Below are 16,324 nucleotides of genomic sequence, written 5' to 3'. Positions count from 1 at the left end.
GGGAGCATCGCTTAAGCCCAGGAGGTAGTGGCTGCAGTGAGCCATGATCACGCCACTGCACTCCAGCAAGACCCTGTCTCAAAACTAAAAAAAAAATCTGATAATAAAGATAGAATAAAGGGCTAAAATATTCAACAATAATTTAAAATTGGAGTTTATGTAGATCCCTATAATCTTATATGAACACAACTAAAAATACTACTTTAGACAATCTTCACCTCTTCAAATGTCCCCAAATAAAATATCACAGTGTCCTGACAGATGATGTCTTTATTAAATTCAGGGGTAAATTAGCAGGTATTTATAACAAGAAAATTTGAAAATAGTATTAGTCATTTAAATATTGGTGAGCCTTTTCTAATCAAACCCTTTAACACAAAGGCAAGTAAGAAAATGTTAGAAGCTAAATCACCCTGTTTCTAATGCAGTGCTCCTTCCAGACAGAGATGGCATCTCACACATACCTTCAACCCAACCACCTACATTATGATCACAGTCTCCTTTTCAATGCAAGAACAATTATAAATATACCTGCATATGAACGTGTAGACTCACTTAATCGTGATTTTCCAGGACTTGTAATAAAAAGCCACAAAGATACATGAGTTAGAAGAACTATCTGTAGTAAAGAGTGAACGCAAGTAAGTTAAATCAAGAATTATTTTTCTCGGCCGGGCGCGGTGGCTCAAGCCTGTAATCCCAGCACTTTGGGAGGCCGAGACGGTGCGCGATCACGAGGGTCAGGACGATTCGAGACCATCCTGGCTAAACACGCGTGAAACCGCCGTCTCTACTAAAAAATACAAAAAATTTAGGCCGGGACCGACGATGGCGGGGCGGCCTGTTCAGTCCCAGCCCTACTCGGAGGCTGAGGCAGGAGAATGGCGTAAACCTGGCGAAGGCGGGGAGCTTGCAGTGAGCTGAGGATGCGGCCCACTGCACTCCAGCCGCGCCCGACAGAGCAAGACTCCGTCCAAAAAAAAAAAAAAAAAAAAAAAAAAAAAAAAAGAATTATTTTTTCTCTAAATAGCTTATACATTCATCACAAATTTTACCTGAGAAAGTGGTTCCTTTTTGTCTTCAAGTAAAGACTGGGGTGCTGATAGAAAATCCTTTTTCTCACAGCTCTCCTGGCTGATGACGTGTCCGCATAGTTGGCTGGGGGTGCAAAATCAGGTGGCCTCTTCCGCAGTCCGCCAGTGAGGCGAGACCTCGTGGGAATAGGCTCTGCAGGAAAGCCCGAACCCACGTCACGGCCACAAAAGTGCGCAGGCGGGCATGCTCTGCTAGCCGGGGGGCCTCCCCGAGGCCTGCTAGCAGACGTGGACTTGTGCCAGCCCGCGAAGCCTGTGCGCCAGCCCAGCACGCGATGACGAAGGCCAGGTAAGACGCCAGCCGAGACCGCGGCCACCGGCCACACCCAGTACAGAGTGAAGTTCCCGAATCGCTGGTTTTGGCGCGAGGGTCGAGCACTGCCCAAATCGGCCAGCGATGTCGGGGTTCTGGTCATGCCACCGGCCACTGGGACGTGACATGGCGGAGAGAGGGCTGCCGTGGTCCTGGACCACCACGAGGCTCTGCTAGAGCGCTGTCTCTGTCCAGCAGGGCTCGCGCCGTGCGCCCTCGCCGTGTGCAGCCCCCCAACTGCGAAGAGTCCTGGCTCGCTGGCCTTGAGGCAGGCGGTAGGGACAGCCCAAGGCGTTCTGGCCCGAGTCTCGGTCCCACCGCCACCACCTTGTCCACCAGGTAGCCGGGCCTCATGCGGAGCGCGGAGGCGCTAGGCTCTACATCCTGTGGAAACCATCTGTGGGGAGGCGGGTTACAGGAACTCGGGCGCGTTGTCTTCTCGGTCCAGCACGAACAGGTTCAGCGACACGTTGCTGCTGAGGGGCGGGTCCCCACTGTCCTGCGCCATCACTTTCAGTTGCAAGTCCCGGAACTGCTCATAGTCGAAGGATCGCAGCGCATACAGGACCCCAGTGTCGGAGTTGATGGAGAGGTAGGCAGATAGGGGTGCCCCCTGGATGGTGTCCTCTATTAGGGAGTAAGTGATTTGTGCATTCTCATTGCTGTCCGAGTCATGGGCCCTCACAGAGAAGATGGAGGCTCCTCTGGGGTTGTTTTCGGGAATGTAGGCAGAGTAGGAGTCCTGATGGAAGACTGGGGAGTTGTCATTGATATCTGTCACTAGCAGTGAAATGTGAGTTTCAGTAGATAGAGCTGGAGTTCCTTGGTCTGTTGCTGTTACTGTGATGTTGTACCCAGAGATAAGTTCTCTGTCCAGTGTTCTTTCAGTCACTAAACGGTAATAATTATCAACTAACTTTTCCAATTTAAAGGGTAAATTTCCAGGAATGAAACATGTGGTGTAGCCATTATCTCCTGAGTCCTGGTCATGCACACTGATAAGAGCAATTACGGTCCCAGGAGGAAAGTTTTCTGGAACTGCAGTGGTGACAGAGGTGATGGTCACTTCTGGGGCATTATCATTTACATCCAAAACTTTGATCAGTACCTTAGCTCTAGTCATGAGCCCCGCACCATCCTGGGCTTGAACTTCCATTGAATAAATTTTGTATTCTTCGAAATCTAGTGGTTCTTTGTTTGATATTTCTCCTGTGTAAGAATCTAAATGAAATATTTGGGCCACTCTGTGGTCTACATTGTGAAAGGAGTACGTTACTTCCCCATTAGATCCCTCATCAGGGTCGGTGGCATTTACCATGAGCAGTCGAGTGCCCAGTGGCACGTTTTCGGGGACATTCATATGGTATTGTGCCTGAGTAAATGCTGGAGGATTGTCATTTGCATCCACCACCTGAATGTAAATTCTGAGGGTCCCTGAACGGACTGGATCACCCCCATCAGAAGCTGTGAGGATGAGGTGGTGGACAGCTTCTTCTTCTCTGTCTAGGGGACTCCTCAGCACCATCTCTGGATGTTGGGGCCCATCGGCTCCCTGTTGCACATCCAGGGAGAAATGAGGGTTAGAACTGAGTTGATAGCTCTGGAGTGAGTTCACACCCACATCAAGGTCTTGTCCAAATGGCAATGAGATTCTGGTACCTGGAGTGGTTATTTCATTCATTTTAAACTCCAGTTCCTCTAACTGGAATTGGGGAGTGTTGTCATTAATATCAATTATTTCTACTTCAACAGGGAAAAGCTTCATTTTATCCTCAACAAGGATATTAAAACTCACGAGACATGGCACGCTCTGAGCGCAGAGCTCCTCCCGGTCTATCCTGCCCGCGGTGATCAAGCTGCCACTTCTAGGATTCAGAGCGAAAAGCGGCATCCTACCTCTGGAGACGATGCGGACTCCGCGATCTGCCAGCTCCTGGGGTTGTAGCCCTAGGTCCTTGGCAATGTTGCCCACCAAGGAACCTTTGTCTGTCTCTTCCGGCACTGAATAGTGAATATTCCCAGCCCCAGCTTCCAACAGCAGCTCCAGAGAAAGACACAGAAGCATCAGCCTGCTGCAGCCGGTCAGCTTTTTCTGAATCTTCATGGCTCTCTCACTTCGTAGTTTTCTTCCAGTCCAGTACCAAGGGTATCGTTTCTGCTTTTCTGAGCTGAAATTAACCCAATTTTCAGGAGAATTCTGAGTGGAGAGTCATCCAGAAGCAGGATTTAGGCAGTCTTGGACAGTCTGTTTTCAATCTGGCGGTTATGGAGGTTCTAACAGGCACAAGAGCTTCCCCCCCCCTCCTGAAGTGTGTGTACTGCCTGTACCTACCAGATTAGTGAACAGCGGCACCCAGAGTCCTAACCAGTTACTGCATTCCTAGAAAATACTTAAAACTTTCTTATTAACTTAAATATTTTCTTAAGTTTTAGTCTATTGTCAAGGAAATCATTCTACAACATATGTATGAAAAGGAGAAACTATATGTTCACTTCCTTAAGTGTGCGTAAATGTCACCAAATTGAAATATACAGGAGAATCCTAGTATTCTCATGCTATCTGCTTTCCTTGTTTGCTATTCAAGGAATGATAGTAAAAACCTAAAATCACAATGAGGACAAAATCATCTCTCCACTTTTTCTGTAGTAAAGCTTGACCACTTGATAATTTCCCAGGCCACATAGAGCAGCTCCCCTTTGACTGGAGGATGAAAAGTCTTGGAGGGAAAGATAATCTTTTAGAATATAAGCTAGACTTTAAAAAATTGTACCATCCCATTTCCTTCCCATTACAATTTGAATATTTATCAGAAACCTTGGGATTTTTAAGGGCATGGTTTAACCATATGCTTATTTTTCCTCTTCTTTTTTTGAAATGTCTTTGCATTATGTAGGTTTTAAAAAATTCTTAAGATTCACCCAAAGGTAATACATTTTGAAAAAAAAAATAAAACTGAGCTCTTGGAATTTCATTGAAAAGTCACATGAATATATAATTTAGATTTCAAATTTCAGAGACAAAGTCTATGATATTATTCTTCACAGCTGAAAAGAAAAATGCTCTCATCTTTATTTTTAGATTGTCTCTTATAATATGTATTCCCCTGTAATTGCGCTTAATATTTTCTCCAAGAGAAGTTGGTTTTCTTCTAACAGTATTTTTTAACCAGTTAAGATGAGGATGTGGCCTTCTTTCTTTTAATCACTGCAGTATTAGCAAAGGGTTACTAATTAAAATGTCTCAGGCTTAGAGTGACTTACTTATCTTTACCCCAAAGTTAGAGAAGCATGCTATCCGCACTCCAGAGTCTGATATTTTCAGGAACAAATTGAGCGAGCCAACCCAATGACACCATGACTGAGAAAAGTTAAAAATAAGGAAAGAAAGAAAACATGAAAGGTCTCAAGAATAGGTTTTGGAAAGAGAATTTGAGTTCTTATATAACTAAATTTACAGTTTCTCAGCTTCTCAAAGACAAGTATATGGAGCCAAAGAGTGGAAATTTAAAGATGCAATAAATCACCTTTGATACTGCAAGGAAGGAACTCTTTAACAGAGAACGTAACTTTCCAGAATACACATTAATAGGCACAAACTTTTCCCCAAAGAAACTGTGAGCTAATGAGGCAAATTAAAATATACATAAGAACTAGCAAGTAAACCTGTAGGGCTCCCTACTCTCAGCAACCAAAAACACGCAGGAGTGATTTATAAAAGGATGATAAGTATAAAATTAAAATGTTAAAATATCACACAAATACATTTGAATCAAATGTAACATTTAAAGCTTCATTGCTGGCCAGGCACAGTGGCTCATGCCTGCAATCCCAGCACTTTAGGAGGCCGAGGTGGGCAGATCACTTGAGGCCAGGAGTTTGAGACCAGCTTGGTCAACGTAGTGAACCCCGTTTCTACAAAAACAAAAACAAAACAAAATAAAGCTTCATTGCTGGCACTGCAGAGAATATCTGGTTGAAAGCTGTTTCTTGAGTTAATGTAAAGATATTAAGATTTTAAAAATATCTAAAGCCACACATACATTGTAGGAACAGGGCAAATTTCCTTCCTTTAAGTTGGAGACAACTTCATATCCAGGCTTGGACCAGAGATCTGGCTGAAAGCAGCCCCAGGCAATGGGGCTATAGAGGGCATTGCAGGTTCAGAAAGATGGCCAGAGTCACACTGAGGAGAAACAGCATGGAGATCAAGGCAAAGGCCATCACCAGGTTAAACTACAGCTGTTGGGTGTTGTCTGCTGCCTGCTGTTGGGTGCTGGGCGATTGCTGAGGTCTGGCAGCAACTCCTGCAAACTGTGAGCAGCAACCACGTACAGCATGATGATTCACCATTGACCAACAAACCTTGGCAGGTTGCATCTCTGTTACCCACAGTGACACAGCACGCATCTAGCTCAGGCACATTCCTAGTTTGAAGAGCCACATTAGCTGACCTGAAGCACATGATAGGACAGTCAGCCTTTGTGCCCCAGCTGGTGTCCACTTTGGTGATGGGATAGCTCGGTTGCATTGTGAGTGGTGCAGCATCAAAGAGGGCCCCACCTGGCTGTAACTCCTGGTGTAGTGTCCTTGCATTTTCGCAATGGCCATCCAGAATCACATGCAGGTTCAGGATGACACTGAGCAAGTTGAACCCTGGTCACTGGCCTGCAGAGTCAGCTCAAAGATAGTCTGCATGAACACCACAGCACTCTGCACTCACTGACATGTAGAATGACAGTGCCCACAGTGGCAGGTCACTGGTCAAGAAAAAACAGGAGGCATATGGGACCCTAAGTCAGGGTGGGAAGTGCTAAAGTATGTGATGGAGGTGCTGGGTAGTGTTCCCAGTCATCCAAAAGAAATAGGAGGCTTGTTGAAGAATGAGCATTTTTGTGGATGCCGATGATATGCAGGTGATGCAGGAGAGGGACAGTTTGTCCTTGGTCGTTCTGATGGTGACATTGTCCTTCAAGGTCTGCTACCAGTTTAGAATTCCATCTGTGAGTAGCTGACAAAGAATTACATCATAATTCTTGGAGGTGAATTGTTTGCCAGTGTGATCATTTCTCTCTATAATAATTTTCATCTTTCATTTAAGGTCTCTTAGTCCTAATGTTTTGGTTAGGGCAACCACAGTTCTTACCTCTGATAGCACTAGACACCCAACTGAAAGTCACCTGCACTGACTGCATTATACTTCTCAACCTTCATTTCAACCAGGACTCTGAAGTGGGCCCTCAAACTGCCTCCAGTCTTCTATTCCATGCTGTAACTGTTACTCTTCAGAATCAAGTATTTCTGTCATTATTGGACAGGAAATATATTCTGTATGCCCTGTAAAATTGTGTAGAAAGATCAAAGAACTCTATATTAAAGATATTGTCTAGGTCATTGGGGATCACCTGAAGAATGAAGAGGAGGAGGTGGCGGGCATGTTCTCCTGCAGGCTAACCCCACTTACACATTGCTCAATATCTGATGACTGGCATTGGCATCCAAGGCCTGTGTCTTGCCCTGAGCTGTTCTGCCCCCTCCCCATCACTAAATGGTGGCAGCTCTGCTCCTCTGGTTCAGGGTTTCTTTTCTTTTCTTAAGAGATGGGGTCTGGCCATGTTACTCAGGCTGGAATGCAGTGGCTATTCACAGTTGTGCTCATAGTGCACTGCAGCCTCTACCTGGCATCAAGCAATCCTCCTGCCTCAGCCTCCTCAGTAAGGGGGCCCCCACAGCGTCCCACTGCACAGGCTCAGGGGTTCTTCAATGGCAATTCAGAGTACATACTGCTGTAGTACTCTCCTTTACTTCTAGGGGAAGAGGAGATGGCTATTAAAATTAATCTGACGTATTTGTACAGTTACTGCCAGTGTTCAAAATCTACTGCAGACTTAAAAGTTCCTCTTATTAAGATGTTTTCCAGAATTTCCAAAACAAAATGTGTGCTAAAAGCCATTTTGTTATTTATATCCAAGATGCATATGTTTATATGAAAAACACTTATATGATTTTTCAGTACCTTCAAATTCAAATGGCTGAGGGTCTTCCTTGGGCATAACTGCCAGATCTATCCTGTCATTCTCAAGCTCCTCTCTGGCTGTATGTAAAGAGAGGCTTCTCAGCACTTACCGGTAGTTTTTCCCGTCAGTGAGACACAGATCTTCTGAGAGATTACCAACCTTTCAAATCCTAGCCTTCTCTTCCAGAATCTTACAGCGTTATCAGCTACGCAGAATAAAGACCTCAGGCAGGGAAACAGCGATTCCTGCACTCCTCACGCCTTCCTTATGTGGGACTTCTTCCTCTGTTTCTTCTTCTTGCTGGTACTCAGATCCGAATACCTCTCTCTACCGTTGCTCCCTGCTTCCTGCTCCCTGCGATGCTCAGGAATAAAAGGCAGCGCCTCACTCTGGGTCACTAGACATCGTGAGATTCCTGACCAAGATATTTGGAGCAGATTGCAAGAGAGGCAGAGTCCTCTCCTATAGTGTTTCTCAAAAGCCTGCAGGGACTGCTGCATCAGTGGATTGCTTTGTTTCCCTCCAGCCACGGATTGGCGGACAGCGGCACCCAGAGGCCCAGTATGATATCCCTAGCAGGTTAGTTTTCAAGGTTCTCACAAGAGACTGTATCGGCTTTTTTCTCAAGACATATTTTAAAATACCAGCTGCTTTACTGAAGGGTGCAAATCATTATTTTTGATAAAATATTAACAAAATGATCATTTCACAAAATTTAATTCAAACGTTTTATTAAAATTCTTAATTTTTTTTTTTTTTTGAGACAGAGTCTCGCTTTGTCACCCAGGCTGGAGTGCAGTGGCGTGATCATGGCTCACTGCAACCTCCGCCTCAAGGGTTCAAACAATTCTCCTGCCTCAGGCTCCCAAGTAGCTAGGACTACAGCTACACGCCACGATGCTCGACTAATTTTTGTATTTTTAGTAGAGACGGGGTTTTGCCATGTTGGCCAGGATGGTCTCGAACTCCTGACCTCAGGTAATCCGTCCGCCTTGGCCTCCCAAAGTGCTGGGATGACAGGCGTGAGCCACCGCACCCATACTAAAATTCATTAAAATTCGACTAAGAATTCTTACAAATTTTTCCCTCTTGACGTTTTCTTTTCAAGATGACACACTATTGAAACTTATTTTCGTAAAATGGCTACTCAAGAAATTATCCACTGTAAAAAATTATAAAAAATTCACTGTAAATTCAATATATTAAGGGAGAAAATTTCACTATAAAAGGTAGAAAATATTGATAAAAATGTAAAATTGAGTAACTGCATTATGTAACTACTGATATAATTTACATTCGATGCTTATTCATACTTTTAAAATAGATATATACTTTTATAATTACAAAAATAATCAGCTTATTTATGGATACTATTGGTTGTTCATGCCCTTTTTCCTCTTGCAACACTTCCTTTTAGCTTAGGTTTTCACCCTTCATGTACCTAGGGAAGCAGAACCTATTCAGAGCTGTAGTAGGTTCTGATAAATTTAATCTAATAATGATAATCTCATCCTCTTGACAGTGCTTAGTTAGGAATACAGACTTAAAATAATAAGCAGGGTTTCTCAACCTTGGTACTATTTTGAGCCATATAATTCTTTGTGGTGGGGAGCTGTTCTGTGCCTTGTAGAATGTTTAGCAGTATCCCTGGCCTCTATGTACTAGATACCAGTAGGACCCACCCCCCACAGTTGTGACAACCATAAATATCTCCAGACATTACCAAATGTCTCTTCACCTCTCCCCATTTTCAGAAACACAGGCTTAGGGTATTTCCCTAGTGAGTATTAATGAGCTAAGAATAGGAACATGGCCTAAGTTGGTCCAATTGGATTGAAAGATAGACTGCTTGGGGAGAGGGACTCTCTTGTCACGGACAAGGAAGAAAGCTCTCCAGTTATTGCTGCTGGCTGGTATCTCGTGACTGCAGCCTTTGGAATTCTACAAGGAGAGGAAAGCAGAGCTGAAATAATAACAGAAAAAGTATAAATAAGTGCTCATTCTTCAAAATTAGGAAGAAAAAACAATTTGTACTATACCATGATTGTATCTGGCCTAGAGGCACTGAAACTTCTAGACCTGCCTGTCCACTAGAGTAACAACCAGCCACATATGGTCCCTGAGCACTTGAAATGCAGCTAGTCCAAACTGAGAAGTGCTGTAAGTGCAAAACACACACTAGGTGTTGAAGATTTAGTACAAAACAAGAATGTAAAATGTATTATTAATATATTTATATTATTGTAAAAATATGTTGCAATTATATCTTAGATATATTGGATTAAAATTATTGAAGTTTCACCTGTTTCTTTTTGCTATTTGAATGTGGCCACCAGATAATCTAAAATCACATCTATGGCTGACCATCTGTGGCCCACATTATATTTCTATTGGACAAAGCTGCGCTGGACTACCTGTTTTTTGGGATCACAGATTTTCTTACCGTTTAAACCAGTGTAAATTAGATTTTAATGTTTTTCCTATAGAAAACATCCTATTAGATACAGGAACTGCTATATATTTTAGTTAACCTTTTACCTTTAAAATATATGGTGATATAGCAATATGTAAGTTGGCTTTTCTGTGGTGTTTGCTATTTCCTCACCCCTATAATTTTCTACCTCCTAAATATAAGCGGGATTTCTCCCATCACCCATAATTTAACCTCCAAAGTATAAGCAGCCCTTTAAAGAACTAGAAAGTGTATTAAAGGACTGCTTACACTTTGGAGCCCTTTAAGGAACTAGAAAGTGTATTAAATGGAATTTTCAAACATACACGATTATTAGTAACGTGATTGCCACACTCCTTAATCACAGGCAGGAAGCCTTTGGAGGACTTGTTATCACACCGGGGAAATTTATTGCTCTCCCCAAATCTTTTGTTCACTACTATCACAGATATTCCATGGAACAACCACAGGAGTATAATTCATCAATTCAGAGTTTTTCTGAATGTCTAATGGAATTTATTTATTTTTTTAAACTGGGGATTTATCAGTAGACATTAAGATAATGTGATGTGGCAGAGGCCTCAGGCCTTAGTGATAGGCAGAGGCCTGCCACATCACATTATCTTTTTTTTTTTGAGATGGAGTTTTGCTCCAGTGTTGCCCAGGCTGGGGTGCAATGGCACAACCTTGGCTCACTGCAACCTTTGCTTCCTGGGTTCAAGCAATTCTCCTGCCTCAATCTCCCGAGTAGCTGGGATTACAGGTGCCTGCTGCCAAGCCTGGCTAATTTTTTAAAATATTTTTAGTAGAGATGAGGTTTCACCATGTTGGCCAGGCTGGTCTTGAACTCCTGACCTCAGGCGATCCACCTGCCTTGGCCTCCCAAAGTGCTGGGGTTACAGGCATGAGCCACTGCACCCAGCAGATTATCTTAATGTCCACTGATAAACCCAATTTAAAAAAATATTTAGGGTCAATACAATTTCCTCTCCTAAAAACAGCATATAGAAAATGTGTTAAACTCAAAAGCAGAATATATATTTCAGGACTGAAGGAGTTAGATACATTAAGAAAACCTTAGTTAATCCTTTTAACTATGTCTGGCAATATTCCATGTAAAAAAAGGTTTAGAAACTAAAATATATAGTAATTTTGGAAAATGAAAAACTGGATACAATTTATCTCAAGTTAACTTCTATGATAAGAATATTTGAGCATCATAAAACTCATAGGGAAGATGCTGAGTAATATTTGGATTATTTTCAAGTATAATTACCTCACATTTTATATGGCTAAATAAAACATGGCCAGGCGAGGTGGCTCATGCCTGTAGTAGAAAAAGCTTCATCTTTGAAAAAGAGGTATAGGTAAGTCGGCTAACATTCTTCAACACATTATAAGCAAAGAGAAATAATTTACAGTTATCTGGAAGGGCATACTTTCTCTTTTAAAATTAACATTAAGAACCAAACTAACCTCAGGTCATTTTAATTTCCTCCCACGACAGTATCTCATTCTAGCTAAACCACATTTACACACACTATTAGCAAACCTCCCCACCTCATAACAATTAGAATTGTCCTTGACTAGAGAGGAAATGTATGTAAAGTGGCTCTATCTCATTTTAAAGTGACAAAGAATGTATTTTCTCTCACAAATCACTACAGGATTTAAGACTATGATCTTTCTAGATAGATCAATTTTTTCATTCAATTAGCAAATATTTTTTGTGTATCTCCCATGTTCTGGTACTAGGCACTGGGACACAATGACCAGGATAGAAAAAGATCACTATCATGGAGCTTTCAATCATACAGGAATAAAGTGAATTTTGGAAATGTTAATTACATTTTAAGAGAATTCTCTTAAATCTAGGGGCAATTAGTAATATTTTAGAGGATAGAAATTAAATATTAATGGCCTTGATGCTCTACCAGATATTTCAAAAATAAATGGAAATAAATAGAAATAAGTACCAACTGTTACCCAGTTATGTCAAAATACTAAAAATATGTGTGGATAAATACCTGACCCTCCATAGAAAAGACAAGCACAAAACAGCAAAATAGTAGAGTTGGAGTTAAAAAAAAATGTCAAAGTATTTAAAATTACTTATACATGAGAAGCAGGAAACAATACTTCAATTATGTCTACTTTAACCAGATGCTCAGTCTATCAGACAATTCTGTCCAAAATGAACCTGTGCTTGCAGAAGAACACTTCCTTCTCTGTTTACATTTACATATAAATCAAGCATATAAAAAGGAATCACCCTTGTTTCCCCAGGAGTATTATAGAACAGAAGGAAACCCAGAGGCACAATTCCCCTACAGGGAATTATATTAAACAAAACATAGACTTTGGGCCAGGCACGGTGGCTCACACCTATAATCCCAGTACTTTGGGAGGCCAAGACAGGCAAATCACCTCAGGTCAGGAGTTCGAGACCAGCCTGGCCAACATGGTGAAACCCCTTCTCTACTAAAAATACAAAACTTAGCTGGGGTAGTGGAAGGTGCCTGTAATCCCAGCTACTCAAGAGGCTGAGGCAAGAGAATCGCTTGAACCCTGGAGGTGCAGACTGCAGTGAGCCAATATTGTGCCACTAAACTCAAGCCTGGGTGACAGCCTAGACTCCATTTCCAAAACACACACACACACACACACAGAGGCTTAGAATTATATAGTGAGCTCCATGTCTTCCTCACTCCATTGATTTGGGAACTTTAAAATCCATTGTATAGTAGCCACACATTCTTGTATTGGCACCAGATTGGCTAGACCCTAGGAAGGATCCGAGATGTTTCCAGAAGCAAAGGCGCTTACTGCCAGGCGTCCCCCATCTCCCGGAATCACCCGGAAGTCTAGAAGCCATCCGGCCCCACAGCGATCCCTTAAAAGTGCTGGCTTAGCGGGGGACGAATCTGTGTCTTCTTCCAAGCTCTAAATAGTTTGAAACCAACAGCTCTTCCGAAACACTATCATTTTCATCCCGGAAAAGCAAGTTCTCGCGAAAAGACGAGTTTCACGCTGGGCAGCGTAATTGCGCTATTGCGCCTGCGCGCGCCGGGGCTCCGCCCTTCCGGCCGGAGGGGCTGTCGCTCACATCCACCTCCCGCCCCGCGTCGTAACGTAGCACTTCCGTTTTCTCTGGGCAAGCGGTCGGACGCAGGGCCGGCGAAGTGCCGGGTCTGGTGCTCCGAGCTGCGCCTCTCGGCAAGATTTCGCGTTGCCCATCCTGGGCTTTCAGAAGTAATCGATAGTGGATCACTCTGCCAAGCGGCAGGAAGAATTAAGGAAACGACAAGGAGACGCTCGGCTGCCTGCCGCTTTGCTCCTTGCGGCCTCCTCTTCCCTTCGCTCCGGCCCGTTGAAACTGAACTTATAATCGTCACTGGATTGTAAGTACCCGAGGCGAAGAGAGCTCGCTGAGCCCTGATGTTTTGAGTGTCTGTTCCGGGAGAGTTTGTAAATTGAGAGTATCTCTGCTGGGCTTTCTGGGCCGAAAACCGTTCCGCGGGAGCCGCCATTTGCTTTCCTGCTCCCTAGCTAGGTAGCTCTCTCCGCGTTGTCCGGCAGCGGCACCTAGAGGTTGGGACTTGGCATTGCATCTGATTTAACGAACTTAAGTCTGTGAATAAGCCTTTGTGTTAACGACTGGTATTCGGTCACAGCATAGTTAGAGAAAAGACTTGGAGCTTAAATAAAAACGAAGGCAAAATAGACGCTAAGCTGCTGATCTACAGAGAACTTCTTGTAATTAAAATATTTCAATTCATAGCGAACTGGTGTTTTAAACTATTGCAGTAGCTGGAACTTTTTACGGTAACCAGCATTTATTGGAGAAGTGAGTCACAAAGAAATAAAGATGAGTAAAAGCAAAGATGATGCTCCTCACGAACTGGAGAGCCAGTTTATCTTACGTCTGCCTCCAGAATATGCCTCTTCTGTGAGAAGGGCAGTACAGTCTGGTCATGTCAACCTCAAGGACAGACTGACAATTGAGTTACATCCTGATGGGCGTCATGGAATCGTCAGAGTGGACCGTGTTCCCTTGGCCTCAAAATTGGTAGACCTGCCCTGTGTTATGGAAAGCTTGAAAACCATTGATAAGAAAACCTTTTACAAGACAGCTGATATCTGTCAGATGCTTGTATCCACAGTTGATGGTGATCTCTATCCACCTGTGGAGGAGCCAGTTGCTAGCACTGATCCTAAAGCAAGCAAGAAAAAGGATAAGGACAAAGAGAAAAAGTTTATCTGGAACCACGGAATTACTCTGCCTCTGAAGAATGTCAGGAAGAGAAGGTTCCGAAAGACAGCAAAGAAGAAATATATTGAATCTCCAGATGTGGAAAAAGAAGTGAAACGATTGCTGAGTACAGATGCTGAAGCTGTTAGTACTCGGTGGGAAATAATTGCTGAAGATGAAACAAAGGAGGCAGAAAATCAAGGCCTGGATATCTCTTCTCCAGGAATGTCTGGTCACAGGCAGGGCCATGACTCATTAGAACATGACGAGCTTCGGGAGATATTCAATGACCTCAGCAGCAGCAGTGAGGATGAAGATGAGACCCAGCATCAAGATGAAGAAGATATAAACATCATTGACACTGAGGAAGATTTGGAGAGACAACTACAGGACAAGCTAAATGAATCAGATGAACAGCACCAGGAAAATGAGGGAACCAATCAGCTGGTTATGGGAATTCAGAAGCAGATTGACAACATGAAAGGCAAGCTCCAAGAGACCCAGGACAGGGCAAAACGACAAGAGGATCTCATCATGAAAGTGGAAAATCTGGCTCTCAAGAACAGATTTCAGGCTGTGCTGGATGAGCTCAAACAAAAGGAAGACCGAGAAAAGGAGCAACTCAGCTCTTTGCAAGAAGAGCTAGAATCACTCCTAGAGAAGTAAAAAGAACTGATACTTAATTTCAGTGTTCAGACTGGTCAGCATTAGAAAATTTTGGCTTCATTACTTGTACCGGATATTAAGACCTTGCACTTCCTAGTCCTTCTAATGCTGTGTGTTCTGTTAAGTTCTTTGATTTGTTTGTAGTTTTGTTTTTCAGCAAATTTACATTGTTTTGCTAGGTGTTCATCCTATAAGAAGCAGGATTGTATAGGCAGAAAAATGATTGTAGGAAAGTTGCAGGATTAGTGGAATGTATGGTTCAACCTTAGTTATAGCTCCACTGCAGGACTTTGCTGTTTCTCTGTTTTCTAGAAGCTGCTGTTGCTGCTTTATGATGACATGAGATCAATAAGAAGAACCTAGTCTAGAGACAATGATGCTAGTTTGCATATGTTTTCCCATGCAATAGCTGTTGTCCCAGTTACTCAAAGCAGTTTCCCATATGTAGAGATGCAAATTTTATTAAGTTGTTTCCAATACAATAAATAAAAGCATCTGTTTTTCACTTTATAGTGTGTCTTGTTCTTTCATGGTTGGTGGGAGTCAGGTCCCTTTTGAGGTGGTTTCGTGGTGGAGTTTAGTGACTAAGAAATTTGATCCAGTTCTGCAGGTAGAGGCAGTTGGGTTTATGAAAAAAAGCAACACAGCAAGGGTAAAGAAATTGGGAATTGTCATGTTTGCATCATATTAAGATTCCAATTCTATCTGATCTACTTGAAACCTGGGAAACATTAGATACAGAGCTTTCTTAAACTACCCTGATTTTTGTAGATGAAGGCCTTTGTGCCTTTTTTAAAAAGCTTGCTAAATCTACCTGCACAAAGTGTTGGAAACAAAGCAGTGGTTATCAAGTGCAGTCCAATGAACCATTCCATTAGTTTGGATTAAGATTTTATTTCTATTTTTCTTCAGTTGAGTTCCTATAATTAATAATCTGAGAACTGAGGTCATTTATCAATGTCATTTCATCAAAATTGCTCATAAAGTAAGTCGGTACCAAATTTCTCATGCTTTAAAGATAATCTAATGCCTCACAACATGAGCTATTTTTGAAAAATCAGTTACTGATAAAAGAGGCAGAGTTGTATGCAATTTGTTTCTGACAGGTTGGTTTATGAGAAACTTGGGTTTGAAAATAAAGTCCATTTTTTTTTTTTTTTTTTTGAGATGGAGTCTCTCTCTGTCGCCCAGGCTGGAGTGCAGTGGCATGATCTCGGCTCACTGCAAGCTCCGCTTCCTGGATTCACACCATTCTCCTGCCTCAGCCTCTGGAGTAGATGGGACTACAGGCGCCTGCCACCATGCCCAGCTGATTTTTTGTGTGTTTTTAGTAGAGATGGGGTTTCACTGTGTTAGCCAGGATGATCTTGGTCTCCTGACCTCGTGATCCACCCACCTCGGCCTCCCAGAGTGCTGGGATTACACGTGTGAGCCACCGCACCTGGCCTCTTTTTTTTTTTTTTTTTTTTAAGACAAAGTTTTGCTCTTGTTGCCCAGGCTAGAGTGCAAGGGTGTGATCTCGGCTCACTGCAA

The 16,324-nt window shown here is 42.8% G+C and overlaps 1 protein-coding gene and 1 pseudogene across 2 annotated transcripts; one reads left to right on the top strand and one right to left on the bottom strand.

Annotated features, from left to right (window-relative positions):
* Positions 1–1,031: 1,031 nt before the first annotated feature.
* On the bottom strand, positions 1,032–3,731 carry LOC108530160 (protocadherin gamma-A1-like; annotated as a pseudogene). Its single transcript, XR_001885767.1, has one exon. The product of XR_001885767.1 is annotated as a protocadherin gamma-A1-like (transcript).
* Positions 3,732–13,016: 9,285 nt separating this feature from the next.
* TAF7 (TATA-box binding protein associated factor 7) lies at positions 13,017–15,301 on the top strand. Its single transcript, XM_017872894.1, has one exon. The coding sequence runs from the start codon at positions 13,742–13,744 to the stop codon at positions 14,789–14,791; it is 1,050 nt and encodes a 349-aa protein (XP_017728383.1). The 5' UTR covers positions 13,017–13,741; the 3' UTR covers positions 14,792–15,301.
* Positions 15,302–16,324: the final 1,023 nt, after the last annotated feature.

Source organism: Rhinopithecus bieti, unplaced genomic scaffold (genome assembly GCF_001698545.2).
Source record: "Rhinopithecus bieti isolate Rb0 unplaced genomic scaffold, ASM169854v2 scaffold_7438, whole genome shotgun sequence".
Classification (NCBI taxonomy): Eukaryota; Metazoa; Chordata; class Mammalia; order Primates; family Cercopithecidae; genus Rhinopithecus; species Rhinopithecus bieti.
Note: the sequence above shows the minus strand (reverse complement) of the source record. Positions and strands in the feature narration are given on the sequence as shown.

Excerpts from the sequence above, each read along its gene's own strand:
- TAF7 (XM_017872894.1), top strand. The coding sequence starts at position 13,742 with ATGAGTAAAAGCAAAGATGATGCTCCTCACGAACTGGAGAGCCAGTTT.